Source organism: Carassius auratus, chromosome 44 (genome assembly GCF_003368295.1).
Source record: "Carassius auratus strain Wakin chromosome 44, ASM336829v1, whole genome shotgun sequence".
NCBI lineage: Eukaryota > Metazoa > Chordata > Actinopteri > Cypriniformes > Cyprinidae > Carassius > Carassius auratus.
Window position 1 is genome coordinate 4563299 of NC_039286.1, and position 22961 is coordinate 4586259.

Here is a 22961-nt window from a genome sequence, read left to right on the forward strand (position 1 = left end):
GGGTTGTATGCTATTAATCTGTCGGATATACTCTATATTTTGTCATCTGGATTACTATAAATGCATCGTGTGTGAGTGTGTGTGTTAAAGAGAGCCTAAACTACGTTGCTAAGGAAACACTGAAGCAAGAGATAAGAACCTCCTGACATGTGAGCATTGGGTGTGATTTTGGTTTTCCGCTGAGTTTGCTGGTCGGATGAAGAGAATATAAGGTGAGATGTGGTCATTTACTCACCACTTCAGTCCGAACATCAATCCTTGGTTCAGGTAAGCCTATCATATTTTTCTGGTTTCTACTGAATCCCATTTTTGGGTTGCATTGCATTCACTTTTTGCTCTTACAAGGGTTAGTTCAGCAAAAAATGAACATTCTCAGTTTTTACTTATCCTCTTGCTCACCTTTCTGGCATCTAAAAAGAATTACTAGAGCATCCTCTGTTTTTTTTTTTTTTTCATACAATGACAGTAAATGGTGACCATGTGTTCTTGGTCCTCATCCACTTTCACTGTATGGAAAAAGAAGCTTGGACAGTCTGCTGAATATCTCCAAGTTATATGGAGTTAAAGCATGATGATTATGAGTAAATGGTTCTGAGTCTTCATTTCTGAGTGAAATATTTGGGGTGTTTGACAACTGAAAATGACTAACCTGTCAATAACTTTTTTGTTTTCTAGCCACCTAACTATCCTACTCCTAAAATCATGGAATCTGCCATTAACGTGCTCGTCTCCCAGTTCAAGACTTACGCAGGGAAGGATGGCTCTGTAAACACTCTGAGCAAAGACGAGTTTCAGAACTTGGTCACATCCCAGTTACCAAACTTTGTAAAGGTATGCCTTTTGAGTTATTACACTATATCCTAGAATTTGTCCGCTTCATATCTACAGTATTCCTCATTTCAGGTCTACATACTGAAATATAAAGGTTTCCATTTAAAACCCATTTGGTTGTTTAGAAAATCTGATTCTTTAAAAAAAATGTCCCATATACGGGACGCCTACATTTACTTCACTATATTACAATTAAATCTATCTAATCTTGACAAACTATATATCGTTGGAAAGGTCTAAGACTCCCAAATATATATTTTACCAATGTTTTGTGTTAAAGATTATGTAGGAAAAGTAATAGATTAATTTATGACAAGCGTGCACCCTCAAAAATCTACATAATAACAGGAGTTTTGACCTTTGTTTAAAAAAAAAATTCTTCGTTGCCTTTTTCTCTATCACATTTTAGAAATCATCAGAAATTATATATCAACTGAAAACTTAAAATCTCAAATATAATCCTTTGATACCCATTTTAAAATCAGACATTGCATTACCATGTTAATGGTACATCAATATCATGTTACAAAATGTTTTCAGTCATGAATTATAAAAGTTTAAGTTTGAATCGTGCACTATAAAGTCTATGTATGTCAAAAACGTGAGTGACAGAACTATAACATAATGTTAAGAACTTTTTTTTTTATTGTTTTTTTTAAATCTTCACAATACCATAAAACCAACTCAAAATGGTTCTTAATAAGGAGAGGCATGTCTGCTGAATCTCAGGTGCTGCAAAGAGTCTATTATTAAGAGCAAAAGATACATTGTTGTCTTATACAGCATGCTAAATTTTATCCTAGAATTTTTCTTGACACGTGAGCTATATTAACGATATTTAGAAAATTTAATTGAAGACTGTTTAAATAAAGAAATAATAGTTTTATTTACAGTGCTTAACTGGTATTATGTGTTAACCAAAATGGATTAAAAAAAGCCAATTTTTAATATAGAATTATCTTATATATTTTATTTCTCAATTTAATGAACTTGTTTGCAGTATTGGATTGGTACTAATGCTGAATCTGACAATTTTTTTTTATAAACGATGTCCTTATTTAGTGTTTTTAGACTTCTGTGTTCTGAGAAGAATTACCCCAAAGGTCTGGTGCGAGTTATTAGTTAACCACATCCCAGTCCTCTAAAGGATTCCTTGTGAGTCACGTGTTTGTGATTTTGTAGAGGAAATTACACCTCCTTCCTACGCCAAAAAAACTCTAAAGTCAGAGACAGACCTTATACTGCTAGCTAGTGTGGAAAAACTGTCTGCTTTCAGCATGTTTACATCCTAACCAGATCACTACGGCTGGATACAATAGAAAAATGCCACATCAGAGCATTTTCTTTTCGACCCATCCAGAACAGGAACTCCCCCTAAACTAATAGGTCAGCGGAAAAGAATGCGCAGTACCAGTGACAAACACTAGATGGAGACGCTTTCATTGCAAGTTCGTATAAATGTCTGTCCATCTTGTCTTCTCCCACAGAATGCCTCTGACCCAGCCACCATTGATCAGCTGATGAAGTCATTGGATACTAATAACGATGGAGAACTGACGTTCCTGGAGTTCTGGAAGCTGATTGGCAGCGTGGCGAACCAGCATGGCGGCTTTTAGCCAATAAAGAGACCTGAAATATTAGTCTCCTCAAGAAAATCACTTTAATTTTACCTTGTGACTTTCTGATGTAATTATAACACTGCGCAGTTAATGATTGTCCCAAGCAGGTGACAGCAAATAAAAGAAAGCGTTGTATTATTCTCCTAGTATTCTTGCCTTGCCTCTTTATTGACCATGTCATATAAGATTCTCTGCACACCCTCCAGTCTCTCCCATTCTTTTGTGTAGACAATATAACACATCTGATTTAATAGCATCATTTTATGGTAACCTGACACCACCCTGGGGGCCTTTAACTATCCAATTGCACAGCGGCTTAGATTTAGATCTTAATTTCAGCTCGGAACAGCAGTCAGTTAAGAGACATCCTTATTGACATATTCAATCGCTCACACAATGTAAAGTCGGTTCCGTAAGTTGCCCTGCAATACAGGTGTGGCTTGGGGGAAGGGTGTTGGCTTCTTTTGGATTGTAAAGCAAATGCAAATATATTAAACTGAATACAACATTTCTGAAAAATGATCTGAAGGGCATTGGTTATCAATGATAACTCACTTGAAAAGATGCATTGAGATTTTAATATTTAACCCATGGTACTGGTTTGATAAGGTGGCAACAGGGGTCACAGTTCCTTTTGGGGTGCCTAAAAACATTTTATGCAACAAAACTAGAATATTTAAGATTAAGTCATAAGTGAACCTAATCAGAGCTGTGAGGCGTGACCATAGTCCACACAAAGCGACGCCAGTCAGTACAAACCACTTTGCATAGGAGGTGCCTCTTGTAAACACCGATAATCATAGTAAAGCGCGGGCATTGGGATATGATTTATTAGTCTATTTGTCTCCCCTGAGGCCTGCTAAAGGCTGTCTGATGATTTATCACAATATGATGCATTCCTGTTACAAAGAATTCAGACTAAATTAATTCCTGGGGCATTTAAAAAAGAAAGAAAGAAATAACTGAATCTCAATATTGCATGTGTAGTGCTAGTGTCAGAAGTTTACTTTTTTTTTTATTATTATAGGGGCCATTATTTGCCCCCACTTGAATATAATTAATTAAAAAGCAATATCACAACAATCAGTGCTGTTTATTTAGAAAACTAAAGAAATAATTGGTATCTCTATGTTTAGATTAAAAGGCTATTTAAACATTATGGAAGATTTTTTTTTTTATGCAGCTAACCATATGTTTGTGTTTGTTTATTTAATATTTTAGCTACCAGCTGGAAACCACCTTCCATGTTTTAGTGACCAAATAAGACTAGTATAATTTAAAATACATCAAATATTGTTATTTGGTAAAGGAATTGGGGATTTCGCTGCATGGTTAATTTCTGACACTCATGCAAACATTGTACAGGTAAGGGTTAAAGTTTTCGTACTTCCCAGTTCTCACTAAAGCTCCAGACAAATCTTTCCGTCCACTCAAATGATTCCCAGCAGGATTTCTATTGTGAAACGACCAGAAATCATACTGCTGATTTTCCAGCAGTAGAAAACATTAGAAATATGACATCTGTGAATCCTCTCAAAACTCAAATGTCCTGTTTGAAGTAGTTCCCCTCCTCCAGGTGCACGCCCTTTCATTTGTCAGAGTCAGGGTCAAAAAAAAAAAAAAAAAAACGTTAACGAAAAAAAAAAAACATTCACGGAAGAGAATCGGCAGCGGTTCGAGTCTGACAAGTTTTTTTTTTTTTTTTTTTTTTTGAGGTAGGCGAGGGAAGGGAAAAGGAAAAAAAGAGGCTTTACTGCAGCTACTGCGAACTGTCAGTCCGTGCTGTCCCCTTTTTAGGGTAAGTGCTCTTAAATCCGTTTCTTTCACCTTACAGGCTTATTTGAACACAAAACTTTGCAGTTTTGAAAGTGTGAGAGTTTTCGCAGAGTGTCAACGCCACGTTTTAGGAAAACCCTGCGACCATCCTCAGCCAGCTGGAGCTGAACACATCTGCCGTTTTCACACACAGCTAAAGCGTCTTTATTATGGATCTACGACTATACTGATAAAAAAAACACTTCTGTGCTTTGACGCGTCGTTTATGGCGACTATTCATTAAGAGTGCACGCGCGAACAATGAAAGTGTCCTTGATGGAAATCTTTTGCGGCTGTTTGTATTGCATTGACATTTTAAAGTTATTTAACTTATGGATATTATGACTAAACTTATTTAATTTATGATTATAATCTTTTTTAATATTATTTTGAAGTTATCTTTATTTTAAACGTATCTTAATTTGAATAAAATCTGCTGACGTTATTATAAATATATATATATATATATATATATATATATATATATATATATATATATATATAAACAAATTATACAAAAATCCCAAAGGTTATATATATATATATATATATATATATACATTTTTGTAAACTTAAGTGTATATAATTGAAGATCATCACATTTTCAGTCTGCTCTGCCAATGGCAAATCAATTCCGAGTAAAAATAACACTTGTCAGAAAAGAGAGGCGTAATTTCAAGGTGAAGAAAATAAGAACTAGCTCGAGATTGTTCTCCACGAGTTTTTATGCACTGGCAAAGTTGTTCCTGTGTGAATTTTTAATGGCGCACACGAGCGGCGCGTATCACATTCGCCAGTTTGGAAACAATCTCTTGTGCGCATTGGAGAGAGGTGGACGCTGTTAAACTGCGTATGTCTGTGTCCCATTTCTCTTTTTTTAGAGTTTGTGCGCACGGATTTATTTATTCATTTCGCCCAGGAACAGTACAAGGTCATGTCTGTTTTGGAGAGAGTCATTTAAGTAATGGAAGATCTCTCTTCATTACTTATTATTAACCCATCCACGTGATGTCTGTCTAAGGGAGTTTGGGGTTAAAGCTCGAGACTGTCTAGGGTGGCAAGCGCAGAACTGCCAGGTCAGGGGCCAAAGTCGTCAATAATTGATATGAATTCACGTCTGGCACTGGATAGGGTTGAGAAGCAGGGTTGAAAGAGTCAACCTGATCAATGAGCGGTGCCTTCACTGGAAATATGATTGTGGAGACAAGGTGTGTAAGACTTGTTGGAACAACACAGCAGAGACTTCAACAGAGCAGCGGCCCTTTGATCTAGGGCACATGTAGACATAGTTTGTACTGTGGATAACGGCTGACTGTATCCGGACTGTACAGTAGGGGCTGTGTCCCAAACCTACACAGTGTTGTTAGGATGCTGTTTTCTGTGTACACAGGTGCTGGTGCAGTAAACTCTGAGTCTAGGTCATAAAAGAGATCGTTTTATGATAATGCCGTCTAGGTAGGCAGCTCACTAAGGCACAGTCTAGAGAAAGTCACTGATATCATAAAACTAGGCTAATCTTTTTACGACTTAAAAGTGTGTTTCAGGCATCTTTACTAGTTAGAAATATTATTTGTTTAGGTTACAACAACAACGGTAATTTTTAAGGGTCAAATCAGGTAAAATAGCACCTAAAGGTAACAACCGTCGTTTACATTTTCTCTCTGGTTGCATGAACCTTATTTTTCACGTTTAAAACTTGTAGATTATTTAAAAAAATGTTTCAAACAGTAACTTTTTCAGTCAAAAACCATCTTCAGGTATATATATATATATATATATATATATATATATATATATATATATATATATGTGTGTGTGTGTGTGTGTGTGTGTGTGTGTGTGTGTGTGTGTGTTATCATAGAAAGCATTTTTGGCATCAGACACTCTTCAAAATAAAGGTTCTTTATTGGCCTCTATGGTTCCATGAATAAACTTTAACATTTTACTACAAGTTTAAGTTTCATTTTTAGGTTTTTTATAATGGGGAAAAAAAGATTTTCAGCTGATTAAAATGCTCTTCACAATAAGAAAAAAAAAAAGGTTTTTGATAATACGAGGTATATTGAGAAACTAAATGTTTTTTTAAACTATTTATTTTTATGAGTTTTTATGTGCAAAATAAGTTAAAACATATCTGTGATGCTCAAATGAGGTCTTGAAAAGTGGTCTGCTGGTTTTGAGACATAGTCATTAAGTATGTAGCATTCATATTTGGCAGCCTATAGGAAGTATAGTTTATTTCTGCATTGTGACATCATTAGCTGAGTGTCTGTGTGCCATAGAAGTAGAAACTATTTCCTGCATCATTCCACCTGACAGTAAAGTGTAAAAGACTCCTTCTCACTTTCAAACACCCTATGAAACCAGAAACTTTAATATACGTACTGCGTCATCTCTGTATCTCCTTCTCTCTCATTAAATTAGGCTAATGGTCATGTTTCTTAATTGCTTATTACCTGTCGATTTGGTTATTACTGCTGATAAGAGGAAACCGTGTGTGTATTTACGTCAGCTAATTTGGCAGCATCAGAAACCGTCTCGGATGACAAACATACCTACACAGATTTTGACCTGCAGTATCAGCTCAGATCCTTCTTTGCTGACCGCTGGACGTCACAGTTTTTTTTTTGTACGTCTTTGTTAGTACAGCTATGCAAATTCGAAGGTTTCAGTCCTCATCTAACCAGCAAGCCGTAAATTTCTGGTTAAGTCTGAATGACTTTCGTAAAGAGCAATGATTGGAATTCAAAGGATGACAAAGCCTCAGAGACGCGTCTCTCTGACACTCTTGTGTCTGTTGATTTTATCATGTAGCTTTTGTTGAATGCACATTAGAAAAAACACTGGTTCTGTTCCTAGATAAAACAGGACAGATTTATATGTTTGCCTTCTTTTTTTATTTTGAGGTACTTGAATACCTACCTACTTACTTTTTATAGTATTTATTAATATTTTGAATTAGCCTTTATTTTTATATTTCCAGTTTTAATTTACATTTTAGGTTTTATAAAAAAAAATGTATATATATATATATATATATATATATATATATATATATATATATATATATATATATATATATATATATATATATATATAATATATATTATTAAGTTCCCATGGCAACATTTCAGCAAATATTTATTAATATAGTATTTAGAATATATTGAATTAGGTTTTACTTTTTTTCAGTTTTCAATTAAATTTTATTAGAACTTTTTGTATTTTTCTAGTTTTATATTTCTATATGGCATTAATTTGATTAGATTTTTAGTCTACTTTACTACTTCAACTTCAATGTATTTAATTTAGTTGCAAAGGCAACAATTTTAATTGTAACGTTTTTGAACGTTCTTTTTTGATCAAATATTTATAGTATTTATTAACAATTTGAATTCGCTTTTTAGATGTATTTTAACATTTACGTTTTCATTTTAATTATATTTCAAGTTTTAAAAAATCTTTATATTTTGCTTTAAATGTTATTTCTGCTTTATTTTAATTACCAAAAATTATATTTTTAATAGTTTAGTTAACAACAACAAAACCGCTTCTGATATCTTAACTTATTGTTGATGCCGCATATATTAAACACACATTTTTATGCACAGTTTCGGAATTTTTTTTTGGAAATCTGATTTGTTGCATCTTCATACCGAAAATAGCTGAGTGATGAACTTTCACACATCATCTAAGAATCTGAGAAATGCCATTCATTAATGAGGCAAGGTGACTGGCTATTGGCATGTCCTTTGAAACTTTGACCAATTGGTAAAAAAAATGTGTAGTGGAATGCATGAGTGAACGTGTACCTGCATGGGTGAAATCTTACACGTGACAAAGGAGAAAGAAAGGGAAAAGCACGACTTCTTTACGCTGAAAGAGGCGTGAAGAGCACGAGGAACAAACTACAGAACCAAAAAAAGAATGAGTGAGGAAAGAAGGGATGTTTGAGCTGTTGGTAATCCCTTGAGAAACATGAAGCCGCTCTGCGGTTTGCTCATCGGTAGATCAGATGACCTATCAAAGATCAGGACAGCCACTGGCGTCTTGCCTCTTTCTTCTCTCTTCCCTTATCTGCGATTGACTGTCAGTTCTAACCCCCAAGATTTCCATTCTCCACACCCTAGTAGACTTTCAGGTACTGAACTGAACTGAACTTGACACTCAAGACTGGAGTAATGATGCTGAAAATTCAGCCTTGCCATCACAGGAATAAACTTCTAAATTTTTTAAAAACAAAGCCTATTTTAAATTCCAAAAATACGTGCATTATTCCTGTTTTAATATACTGTTTTAATCAAGCCTTGGTGAGCATGAGAGACTAAAAATAAATAAAACAATCCTACTGACCTTTTGAATGCGTGTGTCATTTTACTTGAATACTTCTCATTTTTCATGATGTACATCATAATTTCGTGATGCCTAGATTTACCTTACCTTTAAAATGATTGATGGTTTTCAGTATTTTAAACAAAATAGTGTATAATTTTAAAATTGGTCAGTTATCATCCATCAGTTATAGTTTTAATATCCATGCAACCCAAATGTCAATAGTACAGTAAATGTTTTCATCTTGTTGTAGAGTGAAAGCAAAGATGGAGGCAGCGATTAAAACCATGGTGAGTGCCTTCCTGAAGTCATCCAAGGGCAAGGAAAACCTCGGAGGGAAGGAGTTCCAGAGCCTCGTGAAGAACCAGCTGAAGAACGTTCTGGCGGTTAGAAGCTGCATTCACTTTTGTTAAATCTAGCAACACCTTGTTTGATATTCATTCATCATTCAGTTACCATATTTGTCGAAGATCTTTCAGGAGACTTTTTCTCATGGCTTCAGGTTGGCCCTGGTCTATTTCTTTTTCAAGTAGTTTCTTATTATCTGGACTTTGATGAGCTGAGCAGAAACCACAAACTTGTGTCCAAATAGTCATTTGCCATGAAGAGTGCTGCTGTATTATTTGCTCCAGTGCCACATTAAATTACACGTTTGTGCTTCGGACATGAATGATAACTCAAATCGTGCAATTTCTTGCGGAGAAGTGTGTTATTAATCTTCTGAACAACCAGTTACCCGACAGACCATAAACGGGTCTGTAAACCTGCCATAAAAAGCTGAATCATAGAGGCTTTTATCCACATAGCAACATGCTAAAAACCACCCTTGACGTAATAACGGCAGGTTATTCATGAGCAAAAACCATGTATTTTTATTTCAGAAAGTTGTTAGAATCTAGTTTATATTGGATATTGTATGGGTTAATGCAGTTTATTCTATTAAAATGCAAACGTGCTTCATCAGTGATTAACTGATGGAACTTTGTGTTTAGGGCTCAGAGGACAAAGAGGCAGTTAAAAACATGTGTGATGAGCTAGACATCGACCAGGATGGGAAGGTCGGCTTCAAGGAGTATATGAATCTGATTGGCTATCTGGCGCAGTCTGTCAGTGAACAGCATTGCTTGGAAAACAAAACACAAGCAGAGAGTTCAACCCAAGAGACGAAGGCTGAGGCAGCAGCCAGTGCACAGGCAGAGCCGCCGAAGACAGAGACACAGAAGACAGAGCCACCGAAGACAGAGACACCGAAGGCAGAGCCTGCGAAGGCAGAGACACCGAAGACAGAGACGCAGAAGACAGAGACACCGAAGGCAGAGACACCGAAGACAGAGCCGCAGAAGACAGAGCCGCCGAAGACAGAGCCACAGGCGACTAAGGAGCTGGAGAAGGAAGACAAGCCAGTGACCGAGGAGGCAGCAGCCAAAGAGAAGAAGCCAGAGGAAGAGAAAAAAACAGATGTGGAACAGGAAGGGGTGAAAGTTGAAGAGAATAAAGCTGAAAAGGAGAATAAAACAGAGGAAGCATCGTAGGAGCTCGAGGAAGTCGAGATATCACATCTCAAATGCTTCTGTTTGTTTTGTTCGTCATTTTCATTATTGTGTTATTTTAATACATATAAAACCTGGCCAATATACTAAAACTGCCATAGCCCCCTTATTAAAGGTTTTTTTAATGAGCTAGGACACATTTCTCAGTACTTTTCAAAACTTTTTTCACAGTTCTCCTTACAAACTTTCAGCCTGGCACAGCAGTAAATTTCACATCCAAAATGCACTCAATACACTAGTAAAGTTTTTTGGCCAGCACACACCCTTGAGGGCATTTCGTACTTGAAATAGTTAACCCTGAATCATTCTGAACCCAGCGTCAGTGTCATTGAATGTGTCACCTGTTCACATAACAGCTCTGGCATTAGACGCCCTCGTATTATTGCAGCTAGGGTGGACTATACCAGGTTAAAAATGCTGTTAATCCCCTTCTACATTTCAAGTGTAAAACTTACCATTGCCCAGGGTTAAAAACCAGGTTTAAAACAATGACAACCCAAAGTTAAGCTCTGAGTGGAAAAACCCTTTGTCACTCATAAAACAACCACCTAAAAACATATATAATAATATATATAACATTTCTTTACAAAACAAGAATGACGCCTCTCCACTGTTTAGAATTCACGGCAGTATATGTTTCATGGTCCATGTTTACATTACAGCACAAAATGCTAAGTTTTGTAGTCAGTAATGAAATGAAAGACTTAGACCTGTGTAGGTGTACAGCAACATGGAATTGTTTTGATTGTGTCATTTAGATTAGGAATATTTTTAAATCTAGCATTATTACTGTAGAAGTGAAGCAAATTGCTGTCTTTGTTTTTGTTTTTCATCATGTTAAGTTTTGAAATCGATTTTAAAATTTTGAATAAAGCGTGCCAACTGATCTATAGCTAGATTGAATTTTGATGGTGATTGTGTTTGCGTGAGAAAACAATTAACATGATTTGAGAAATGTTTAGTCGTTAAATGCATTGTGTGCCAAAGCAATGGAAAATGTGTAGGAGTGTAGGAGACTGCTGTTGTTTAGTACGTGAAGAGTTTTGAAAAAGTGACCTAATATTGAGAAATGGGTCCTAGTGATTGTAAAAAATTGTAATACTAATTCATGCCTGTGATTCAATCATTTTGTACTAATAGTGTATCATAGAAATTGGCAATAGCCGCAAAATGTGACAAATGGCCAAAGAGGTGCAATAACTAATCACTATGTCCTTTTGTTTGAGCCAGATTTGTTGTAAGGGTACTGCAACCACTGTGTCCCCTCGCCAATATCTCTACAAAACATCCGTGAATGAAGAATAGACACAGTTTTTATTGCATTAATGTTGAAAAAGACAGATATCCTTTTTAAGTGTCCATTATGTCTTTTGTTTGTGCCACCTTCTAAGGACAGGGTTACTATTTGACTATGATGCTGATCGTAAATGTATTATGTATTTTCCAGTGTTGCGGAAGCATAAAAAGAGCAAGTTTTCCACCTCGCTTATTTTTTGATGAAATGCCATTCTGCTGGAATTTAACATAATGCATCACCATTTAAATGTGGATTTGCATTTGTGGCGCACATGGGAACACTATGCAGTCCATATACTATGTTGTTCATATTTCTGGGCCTTGTTTGCATGAGAATAAACAAATTTGCTTTTGAATAATCCAGTTCTATGGCATGCTTTCTGTCTTGTGTATTCGGCTCTAACTCTCTCTGACATGCTCTATTAGCTGGTCTTTCGTTTAAACTTCCACATGCTCTCCATCTTAGCACTTGTCTAAGGAGCTGGAATATCAGATGCTTAGTCTTCTTATGATAGCTGATGCTTAATAATTAAATGACTTTGGGAGGGAATCCACACCAGGGGACCCTTGTGGGCCCGCGGGAGCCCCAAGTCATCCCAAAGTATCGGTTCACTAAAGCAGTTAGGGCCCAAAGACCTTTACATTCACATTGCATTCATTCTTTCAAACTTTATTTGAACTATATTAGCCAGCATATATTTAGGTGTATTTCGTTTTTGTGTAATGTCTTGGTCTCTAAAGTCTAGGTCTCTTAAGAGTGTGAGTAGAGTGTTTTAATAGCTTTGCAAAGTTCTAAAGTTCTTCTTCTTCTTTGCAAATGTCTTAAAGTCTGTTAAAGATCATATTCACAGCAGGACTGACCGGTTTCACTTATATGTTGTGCTTTTAAACATATTTAATATGTTCATGTTAATATGCATTTGTTTAGCGCATAAACAGACAGACAGATAGAGAGAGAGATGATAGATTTGAATGTATTATGCTTAAAACTAGCTAGAAATATCTGATTAGTAATATTATTATTCCATCATGTATTGACTGTTGCATAAGATTTGTGCTAGAAAATCCTGTAAGTCTGTTGAGGAACCTTATTATAATGTTTCTTAATTTAATTTTGTTTTACTAATTCAATGATACTAATTTTGATAGCAGCTGTAGGGTAAATATGCAACTTGTTCCAGTTTGTTATGAAAAGTTTATGAAACCCAAAACATGCGTAACAAGAAGAAGAGACAAATGCACAGGTACCTTCACTTTAGCCATTATCTAGCAGTTTACATAATACATTAAAGTATACATTATACATACTACATTATGCATTATACAGATATGAATAGCCTACATTAGTGTGAAATCCTACGCCGCCTAAAAAGGCCTCATTTAGATCATGCTAATGAGCTCTCGTTTAGCTCATGCTGTCATGTATATCTTGGCTAAATCTAAAACCTCTGTTTACTTTGGTGTGTCCGACTCTGTGTGTCCGTCTGGTGTTACTAGGCCCCACTACATTAGCATTATAGCATCAAAAAATCATGAAGTTTGGCAAACATTCTTTAACCGCATTTTGTTTGTATAGTGTGGAAAATGGTTTCGATATATATTTGAAAAGCCACTAGCATGAACAAGTTTGATGTTATTCAAGTTTGTCAGTCAAATAGAAGTAGATAGCAGCTCTGCCTTGGTAGGTGATTGCAAGGCCCCACTACATTAGCATTATAACATCATCGCATCTTATGCAGTTTTGCTAAACATTCAAGTTTTGGCCACATGTTGTATGTATATTATGAAAAACAGTATTGAAATCTATTAGAGAAGCCATGCACTAGCATGAACATGTTGCCTTTTGACTTTGATGTTAATCCTGTTTTGTCATCCACATAACAGTTAATAAGAGCTCTTCATAGTTACATAAAACCTGTTCTGCCTTTTAAAAAAATGCATGAGCATTTCATAAAGTGTACAAAACACAATGTACCCAACTGACCACATATGCAGCCTTCATTTTCTATGCTGTATGACTGACCATCTCCGTCTACTCAACAATAAAGGACTGTAATGCAAACTCCATTGGCCTGTAGAGTCTTCTTGTGTAGAGTCAACTGGCATGACGGGGTCAAATAGCCCTTATATTGGCAAGTGAACTAAAGGAGGAAAGTACGGGAGGGGTGCCGAAACTGAAGATGCAGGAGATGTTCTTGAGAAAGGAGGGGGCAGAGTGAGTGATATTTAAACCCCAGAGGTTCTCTCTCTCTCCTCATCTGTTCCTCAGCTCGCCGGCTGTCTATCACTATCTCCTGCACTTCATTACAGACAAAGGAAGCACTCCATAGACAATCAGGTAAGACAGACAACTTAGACGAGAGAAAGGACTCCTTTCTCTCGAAGCAGAAAGCTAATGAATGCTCTTCTGGCTTGGATTATATACTGATAAGTTTTCTTGCAATATTATTCAAATATCGGTCCATAGGCCAGTGTTCTCTTTACTTTTGTGTGAAGTTCTCATGGTGTATAGATTTAACCTATAACTTATATGAATGTTTTAGTTTTCGAAGTTAAACTAACTCAAATTGAAACATATGTTTCAAACAGATTTTTAAACCTTTAAATATGCATATTTGGTGAATTCAGGTAAATTGGGACATGTTTTGCCATTGTGACTAACATATATATACAATTTAGTGTGAAATCATAAAGAAGATGTTGTTTAAAGTATACGACTAGTCTTGGACCAGCGCCATTAAGTCGAATACAGATAAAGTGATTTTTTTTTACCTTATTTTAAAATCTATCCATATAAAAATATAATCCATATGGTTTCAAAATAATTTGAATACACATCTCTGAACTACTCAATACAGAATAATACAAACACTGAAGTGTCCCACTTTACCATGTATTTACCGAACAACATCCCTGTCCTAAATAATGGGTTTGTTTTTGATTAGACTTTTATGTAATACATCAATGAATGAGTTCGATTTATACTCGACAGGTTTTGTTTTTATGTAAATAAATCTCTCCTCCTTCACATGTCAAAGAACGGTCAGTTTCCTTCGTGTCACTGGGTCACTCGGTGTTATATTTCCATTCTCATCTTGGTTGCCATCGCGTCACAGTGTCCATTCTGATACTGCTAATGAGAAGGTGTTTCTGTATCTTATATCCTACAAAAACATGTGCCATAATTTCACCTTTCAGCCAAATTTTTTTCAAAAGATCTTGCAATTGGAATAGATTATTGCTGTACTTTGATCTTCTGCTGCCTTATAGCCACTTTGTCGTAAAATGCTTCCAGTTGAACTTTTTTAATGGCTTTGCGGAATATTAAACCATTCTGACCTTTGTAGTTGGTGTCCATTTCATGACTAATGGTTCTTGTTTTTAGTACTCGACTGCTGTAGTTAAGTTTTTTTTGTCTCAAATCCACGTCAACATTTGAGTTTCCTAATTAGGCACTCTCTTAAGTTAACTAATTAGATGGTGTAGTACTTCAAATAAAGAGCGGAGCATGGAGGCCTCATTAGAGTAACCCTGTCCGAAGTTCAATTATATATATATATATATATATATATATATATATATATATATAGTATAGAAATTTACGAAAAAGGACAAACGTTAATTTTACTATTTAATTGAACATATTCCATTACATTTACCTTTATAATTGATTGAAGGAGTTGTTTTATGCTCCATCTGTTTTTCTTTTCTATTAATATTACAATTTTCACAATGACACAGTCAACAGGACTCTTTGTTTTTCCACTTAACTTTGGCCTGTATCTTCAAAATTAACTAATGGATTTGCTTTAGGATCATTTCAGGTGTGTATTGTGTGTGCGAGTCTTCACAAGAGCCTCGGATTACTTGGATGAAGGTTCCCTTGGGAACTTGCCCATAGTTTTATCTTCATTTTTGACAGTTTTATATTTCACTTGCGGTTTCCATTAAAGAAATGCGGCCCCTGTTACATGAGCAACAGATGATTTAGATGCGAGCAGGGAAGCATTCACACACAACTAATTAGCGTTCGAAGAAAACTCAAGTGTTGTGTAGCACTCAAAGGTTTTATAAGCATGCATTGTGTGAGAATGACTCATATGCATGAATCAAGTGCCAAACCTGCTGCACCACAATACTTAGAAGTCTAACAGTACCTCTCCAAGTATCTTTGACATCAAAATGAACTAGTTGGTTTAACTCTATTAAAGCTATAAAACCCCTGCAGCAAATGGTTCAGCTTTCCAGCAGTGTTTCTGTTCAAGGCCAAATTCTGTTGATGCTCCAGTCTTTCTCGTCTTTTGTTGTACCTCATCAATGACTGTGTCTGTTTCTACTTGCGCAGTAGCTCGCTGAACCTGGAGAGAGAAGATCCAAGATGCCTCGCTCAAAGTGTGATGTGTAAGAACGTTGCTTTTTGAGTGACAAACCCCTAATCAGAATTTTCCTCTAAATCAAATAACCCCCTCCAAACAGTAAGGTTATTATCTCAAAGAAATGATTGAGAGAACATTTCACATTTTGTTTTCACCCATAGTCTAAAACATGAGTTTGTGCCAGAATTAACTGAGCCAAAGCTCCGCCCATGCTAGTCATGTGATCATACATGCAGCAGGGCCTAGCGAGGGGCGCGCCGTGTCATTGTATCTAACCTTTGACCTTTTTCACCACCTTACAGCATGTCCAAAGAACCAAGCTCCAACTTGGAAAGTGCCATGCAGATGCTTATCAAGACATTTCATAAGTATTCTGGGAAGGAAGGCGATAAATACACACTCAGCCGAGGAGAACTAAGGGAACTTCTGACGGAGGAGCTGGGAAATTATCTTGGGGTGAGAAGAGAACATCTGCACAATTACACATTTTTGCAACCTACTTTGGTTACAAGAGAGCTGGGCTTGATTTTATCCAATGGGAATTGACTGGACAGTGCAAAGTGGGTGTTCCAAACTGAAACGGAGCCATGAGTTTGGAAGGGATTAATAAATAGGGATTTGTAATGTCAGCCAAAACTGACAAAGACAAACATATTTTATTTGGATTAATAAGCACCAATAGTTTGTGCACAATTAGACCTGGAATATAGATTAAGAAAGTAAAGTTTAAATAAATGAAAAAGTGACTTGATAAAATCAGTCAATAAAATAAATTATGTAAATTTAATGAGACAAAGTCATCTTAAAAATATATTTTAGATTTTTTTTCACATCCCCTCCCATGTTTGGTTAAAATCTTTCCAATTAAATTCTTCAGAATTTCTGCAATAAAAAGATTTAAATACCTGCCATTTGCCATACATACATTTCAGCCAAAACAAATATGACACACCCTGTAACGCAAGCTCAGGTTTGCATCTTCTGTAAATTACAGAAATACCCATGTGATAAAGCTTCTTACAGATGCAGTGACCCTGTAATTATGTCTCATGCAAATATGGCTTTTTGAACACACACATTCCATTTCATTATCATTCCCAGAACTCCTCATGCTAGACTCTTTTCAAAATGACATTATCACTATTGAATTTATTTTTATGCCTACATTCTTGGTTGTCACAGCAATGCCACAGAAGAACCCTCTTGTGTTCCTCATAGAACCTTTTTTTCTTTGTGTGAAGAACATTTTAATGATCTTTTTCCATTATATGATCCTTACACCTTTAAAAAATTAAGGTTCCAAAAGGAGGTTTTCACAGCAATCCCAATACATTTTTTTTCTTAATTTGAAGAACATTAAAAAATTCTAAAGAACTTTTTTCTAGAAAATTCTAGAACTTTTCTTCATGGAACGATATACCAATAAAGAACCCTGTTCCACTGTGAAGAATCTTTTTTGCAATAGAAAGTTTCCATGGATGATTAAGGTTCTTCAAGGAGTGTAAGTGTATTTTATTTCATATTGATACACCGTTTTACCTCTCCATCTTTTCCTTTTTGTCTTCGTGCAGAGTGCTCAAGATAAAGACGCGGTGGAACGCGTGATGAACGACCTGGATTCCAATAATGATGGCGAGGTGGACTTCACCGAGTTCATCATCCTAATGGGGGCACTGACCGTAGCCTGCAATGATTTCTTCCTGGACAGCCCAGCACCCAAAAAGCCTGAGAGCAAGGGCGATGCAGCCACAACAGAGGAAAAGAAAGAATAATGAGCAAATGCTGCAAGAACAGAGGGAGAAAATGGAGAGAAGTATTAGTAGGTTGCATGGTTGAGAACAAGAGAGTGTGTTTCATCCATTTCTTTTATCAGAACCGACAAACCTAGTTCCTGGGGGAGATTTCTATGCTTTTATAATTCAACTGAAGCTGTTAATATACTTTCGAAGCAAAACTAACAAACCCTGAAGGCAAAGACTCAGGGGTTTCACAGGAACACACATCAGTTCAGTGCCAGGAGCTGGTTTGTCTAATGCTGAACTATTTTATTTTTTCTAGTTATTAAGAAGTTCCGTCAGGATGGGTGCCTTCTGTTTCATGTGACCACAGACATTATATACAGCTATATATAGTGTTTTTGAATGAAGCAGCAAAGTATGTTTTGAGTGCAATCAGTGGCTACTAAGTGTATGTCAAAGCCTTTATAGGGAGAATGGGATAGGAAGTAGTGAATTATGGACAGTTATGACTGAGAATTAATAATTCTCAACTGTGACTTGAAAACAGATGTTGAGGTATTTACATTTATATCTTTCACAATGATGTAATTATAAATACCTGTTATTGTTGACAGCACTATTTCATGGTTACCATAAATTCTGAACAGTGTTCATAATCTATTATAATTCAGTGTTGAAGATGTAGTCTTGGTTTGTCTCTTTCTTTACATCTATTTTTTAGCCTATTTTTATTTAACAATCAGTATGTATCTTCTTAATTATAATAAATGTGCAACTGACCTCCATACATTTGTCTGATATTTTTTGTACTGTGAATGCAATTTTAAGATATTGAACATTTATTTATACATATTTAAATGGTTTTCGATTATGTCTCTGATTAAGGTTTAGTTTACTAAACTGGGGTTTACAAACTGGGGTCCAGAAACACCCAGGGGGCTACTATTTATTTATTTATTTGAGATACTAATTAACTATGCTTACTTTTTTTTTCTTTACATTCACAATACCAAATTTTTTATAATATTATATCATCCTGCTTCCGAAAGATGGTCTGAAGTAATGGAATTAATTGTGATATGTTAAATAATTGTAAAATTATATATGTTAAAAACTAGTATTTTAAAATAATAAAATAGACATATTTTATATTTTAAGTAAATCTGACTAAAAAGTAAATATTTCCAAGAATTTATTTTGACATTTGCTTTTGTGCAATGACAATATAATGACAGTTATATGAAAGAATTATTATTTTTTGCTTGTCCTCACAATATCAGTAAAAAATTTAATCTCAAACAGAAAATCATAAAATTTGAAAGTGACTGAACCAGGGTTATTATTATTAATTAAAACTAAAATAAAAAAATAACTAAATAAAATAAACATTAACTGAAAAAAAAATAGTCTACTGTCTAAAAAAAATTATTTTGTTCCAGCAAACATACATGTTTCTATCAAACAGCACAATCTCTTCATGCTAGAAACAATGTAAAATGTAAAAGTCTTTGCATAACTTTCAGCCTTTGGGTCTTTTTCGAGCAGAACTGTTGAAGTCAGCAGCAGTGCAGTAGACAAAACTTTGTTTAACGGTTGACTGAAGTGTGTGAGAGTTACCATAAATCCAGTGGGGATTCCCATAGATGTTGGTGTGTAAATACTATAAAGGTGCTTGTTTGAGCAGATCCTGGACTTGTTGCTCATTTCCGGCTCAACCTGTTTGACCTGATCTACTGCTGCTAGCTATGTTTACCTTGGCCTGTAAAGGAGAAACAATAAGCAGCCACAAACAGTTGTGTTACAACAAAACAGAAAGAGCTTTGAAATGTCTGTAGTGATCCTGCATTCATATTTCCAGAAACACATTTGTGTTCAGCTCAGAGCCAATTACTTCAGTCCAGACAATCATGTTGAATCAATTATGAATGGTATCTTTAATTTCAGTGATATAAGCTTTTACTGGTTCATGTTACATAGCAACTGATTGCATGTTGTGTATTCATTTTGCTCTAGTGAAACAAATCTTCATTGGGTCAGAGCTATGTATATGCCTGGATTATGATCATGAACAAAGTTAACACTATATAAGCTCATGTCATTCACTGAGATGTAAATCACACATACCTGCACATGCAAGGCAGTGACATCATCAGAAAGGCTGTCATAAACCTGTTGTGTTATATGGGTTGCATCAGCTGAAGCATGTTGTGCATGTTTATAGAAATGTAAAAAAAAAAAAGAAAAATCACCATTGTTGCAGTGTACTTTACCCAATACTAACTTACATTTTGCATTCATTAAAAATTTAAAATGTAAAAAAACAGTAAAATACTAATCTTTTGTAGCATTAAAAATATATTTACTGTTACTTATGATCAGTTTGATGTGTTCTTGCCTATAACTATATTAACCTCTTTAATAAATATAGTCTCCAAATAAATTGATTGATTTTTAATAAATTAACTTATTTAATTAAAATGTACTTATTTATTTTTACAGTTTAACTTTTAGTTTGTTCATCATTTAATCCCTTTCCCCCTTTTTTATATTGAATTATGCTATCAAATGCGGTTTCCATATTTTACTATCAGTGAAGTCCTGTTTTTATTTATTTCATTTGTCAGACACTTTTAACCAAAGCAAGTTAAAAAAGAAGACAACAAGCAATTTATCACGAGACAATACCGTAAAGAACATGCCTTATTCACAAGATTGTGATCATGACACGTTTCAACGGTCATCTTAAATCCTTCTACGTTTTTGTAATATTTTCATTTTATTTTTAAATGTATATGTCAATTTCTAACACTATACTTTTTATTAATTGCCTTAAAAACTTAAAAACGAGTCAACGCTAATGCTAATTCAGCGTCTATTGGACTGACGGTAAATTTGACATCATGAGAAACCACTGCTAATAGAAAAAACAGAGATGTTTTTTCTTATTCCTTTATCGCCACATTACCTATGCAGAATACAAATTATGCGTTCACATAAACAATTATATATAAACCTAATATGTAAACATGTATGAACACTTTATCTACAAATACGTCGTCGTCCTCCAGTCCAGACCACAGACAGTGTTTGTGACGGTCTTTTGGCCAGGGCTGAGGCTGACTGTTGTGGCAGCTTTGACGTGCTAGTGTCACCTGACCGGGTCCGGCTGGTAACTGTAGTCCAGCGTGTCACCGTTATCTGTGACCAGGCTGTCTGGACCAGCCCTGACAGACACTTTAACTGTCCTCACGTGCTGAACGTCTCCACAGCAGTCTCCAGCTCTGCTTCTGACCCTCCCGCGTCAGACGTCAGCTGCTGATGATCTGTACTCACGATAACAACAACGTCAACAACAGTGTCCATATCAGTGTTCATACATGCAGACAAACACGTGAGCTGACAAGCAATGATTTAGGCTACTCATGTATATGAACGTGCATTTGTAAGGCCTTTATGAAAAGCATGTTTGACATTCTAGAGCTTAATGTTACACAGACAAACGTGAGCGCTCGTGGGAGCCACAGAAGAGAATGAAATAGATGACAAACATCTGTATTTATCCCAACTGTATCAAATATTTCCTCATACTTTTTGATACTGGATAGTAGAACACTGTAAAAAGGCACTAATACTACTAGTACTACTACTACTACAAAAAAGTAAGTAAATAAAATAAAAATACACACACACACACACACACACATACATAATTAAATAAATTATTAGGCTAATTTTATTCAGGAAGGATGCATTAAACTGATCAAAAATGACAAAGACATTTGTAATGTTACAAAAACATATTTTAAATGCCATTCTTTTTCACTTTGCATTAAGAATCCTGAATAAATTGTATAATGGTTTCCACAAAAATATTAAGCAGCACATGTTTTTAACACTGACAATAATAACGTTTCTTAAGCATTAAATCAGCACATTAGAATGATTTCTGAAGGATCATGTGAAACTGAAGTCTGATGCTGAAAATTCAGCTTTGCGTCAAAGGTATTTTAAATTGTAATAATATTTCCACAAATTTAGAGTTTTTACTGTATGTTTTATCAAGAAAATGCAGTCTTGGTGAGCATAAGATACTTTTTTTTTTCGGAAACATTAAAACATGTTTCCAGCCCCAAACCTCTGAATGGTATGCAAACTGAACATTATAATGTTCCCACAACCAAAATGTAATTTGGAAAAAGTTATTTGTTGTCTGGTGGTTCTTCATGTTGAAAACTGTAGTTTGAGGTTAAAACCAACTACAGTTGTTCTCACTCTTGGTCTGAACACATGGTCTGTTCTTTAATTAACTTTATGTCTCACAATTGCTTTGTTTCTCATATTTGCAGTGTGTTTAGACCACAATTACAAGCCACTTGGCAAGCTACATTTGTAAAACATACAGTTTGACTAACAAGCTAATTGCTACAAGCTAAACCTCATACTGTAATACTTTATCAGGCCTATAAAGTTTTACATTTTAAACTAAAGTTTTGTAATATCAAAATGACTAATTTCCATATTTTTTACATGTCATATTGCAGGTCGATGGTTATCTACTGTAAAACCAAAGAGGTTTTCTTGAGGCCTCATTGTTTTTGGGGAAAGCTTTGATTGACACGTTTTTGCACGTTTGGTGTATCTTTTAACTGCTGGTTTGTCTCTCTGTCCCATATAATATGCTCGTGGAGGATTGGCTCTTAAATTGGATCACAGCAAGCGTCACAAGAGACTGCTTATCGGACTCTACTATCATGATGATGAAGTAAGAAAGGTAAAAAGAGAGGGATCGTAGCGTACCTACTCAAAGGAAAGGGGGAGGGCCTGTACGTTAAGTGTCTTTAATACTGGTGAAACGACACCGAGGCAACACTTTGCCCATTTTTAGCAGTGTAAATTCCTTCGGCTATCACGTATTGCTGCTATTCTACCCTAAACCTCGGAGGCCACACAGACTTCTGTACATCTGATCTGCAAACAGTCATTAACCCTGTCACCTCAGTCACCCCGTCACCTAACCTTCACTGCGATCCTACTCTGCCCATGACAGCAGTCCTGGATTAACAATTCATCTCAATTTAAGGCAATGCAAACGGTAACTCAATCCAGAGGCTAAAAATGAACACTAATGGGTCTCGAAGAGGACCTGAGAATGCTGAAATCATTCATGAGGAGCGATTGGGAAAGACTTATCAATAAAATGATTCATAACTAATGACAAAGGGTGGACCATGGCAAGGGGAATTAATGTCAGGGAGACTGTGCACCTGTGATATGGACTGGGACTTCATTTTGCATTGTGGGATTTATGGCGACCCACATCTCTGAGTAATTTCCAGGGTTATTAATTAAAACTAAATTAGAACCATAAAAACATAGATAGATAGATAGATAGATAGTTTTACA

At 35.5% G+C, this 22961-nt stretch overlaps 3 protein-coding genes across 4 annotated transcripts; all 3 read left to right on the forward strand.

Moving 5' to 3' along the window:
- The first annotated feature begins 147 nt into the window (after nucleotides 1–147).
- On the forward strand, nucleotides 148–2596 carry LOC113062203 (protein S100-A11). Its single transcript, XM_026231867.1, has 3 exons — nucleotides 148–267; nucleotides 676–831; nucleotides 2319–2596. Exons 2-3 carry the CDS (start codon nucleotides 703–705, stop codon nucleotides 2445–2447), a joined length of 258 nt encoding a protein of 85 aa, XP_026087652.1. The 5' UTR covers nucleotides 148–267; nucleotides 676–702; the 3' UTR covers nucleotides 2448–2596.
- Nucleotides 2597–4106: 1510 nt separating this feature from the next.
- Nucleotides 4107–11802, forward strand: LOC113062204 (FK506-binding protein 4-like). Its single transcript, XM_026231868.1, has 3 exons — nucleotides 4107–4248; nucleotides 8851–8983; nucleotides 9590–11802. The coding sequence occupies exons 2-3, from the start codon at nucleotides 8864–8866 to the stop codon at nucleotides 10127–10129; spliced, it is 660 nt and encodes a 219-aa protein (XP_026087653.1). The 5' UTR covers nucleotides 4107–4248; nucleotides 8851–8863; the 3' UTR covers nucleotides 10130–11802.
- A 1792-nt stretch (nucleotides 11803–13594) lies between these two features.
- LOC113062205 (protein S100-A1-like) lies at nucleotides 13595–18332 on the forward strand. Of its 2 annotated transcripts, XM_026231869.1 has the most exons (4): nucleotides 13595–13781; nucleotides 15789–15844; nucleotides 16122–16275; nucleotides 17391–18332. In XM_026231869.1, the coding sequence occupies exons 2-4, from the start codon at nucleotides 15822–15824 to the stop codon at nucleotides 17589–17591; spliced, it is 378 nt and encodes a 125-aa protein (XP_026087654.1). In that variant the 5' UTR covers nucleotides 13595–13781; nucleotides 15789–15821; the 3' UTR covers nucleotides 17592–18332. The 2 variants fall into 2 exon arrangements, with proteins under 2 accessions (XP_026087654.1, XP_026087655.1); XM_026231870.1 differs by lacking the exon at nucleotides 15789–15844 and having other exon boundaries at nucleotides 13600–13781.
- The last annotated feature ends 4629 nt before the right edge of the window (nucleotides 18333–22961 follow it).

What these genes read in the sequence shown, in the direction of transcription:
- LOC113062203 (XM_026231867.1), top strand. Translation starts at nt 703, where the DNA reads ATGGAATCTGCCATTAACGTGCTCGTCTCCCAGTTCAAGACTTACGCA. An exon ending in AGTTACCAAACTTTGTAAAG is followed by an intron (nt 832 to 2,318) that starts GTATGCCTTTTG and finishes CTTCTCCCACAG; the next exon opens with AATGCCTCTGACCCAGCCAC.
- LOC113062204 (XM_026231868.1), top strand. Translation starts at nt 8,864, where the DNA reads ATGGAGGCAGCGATTAAAACCATGGTGAGTGCCTTCCTGAAGTCATCC. An exon ending in AGCTGAAGAACGTTCTGGCG is followed by an intron (nt 8,984 to 9,589) that starts GTTAGAAGCTGC and finishes CTTTGTGTTTAG; the next exon opens with GGCTCAGAGGACAAAGAGGC.
- LOC113062205 (XM_026231869.1), top strand. Translation starts at nt 15,822, where the DNA reads ATGCCTCGCTCAAAGTGTGATGT. An exon ending in CCTCGCTCAAAGTGTGATGT is followed by an intron (nt 15,845 to 16,121) that starts GTAAGAACGTTG and finishes ACCACCTTACAG; the next exon opens with CATGTCCAAAGAACCAAGCT. An exon ending in AGCTGGGAAATTATCTTGGG is followed by an intron (nt 16,276 to 17,390) that starts GTGAGAAGAGAA and finishes GTCTTCGTGCAG; the next exon opens with AGTGCTCAAGATAAAGACGC.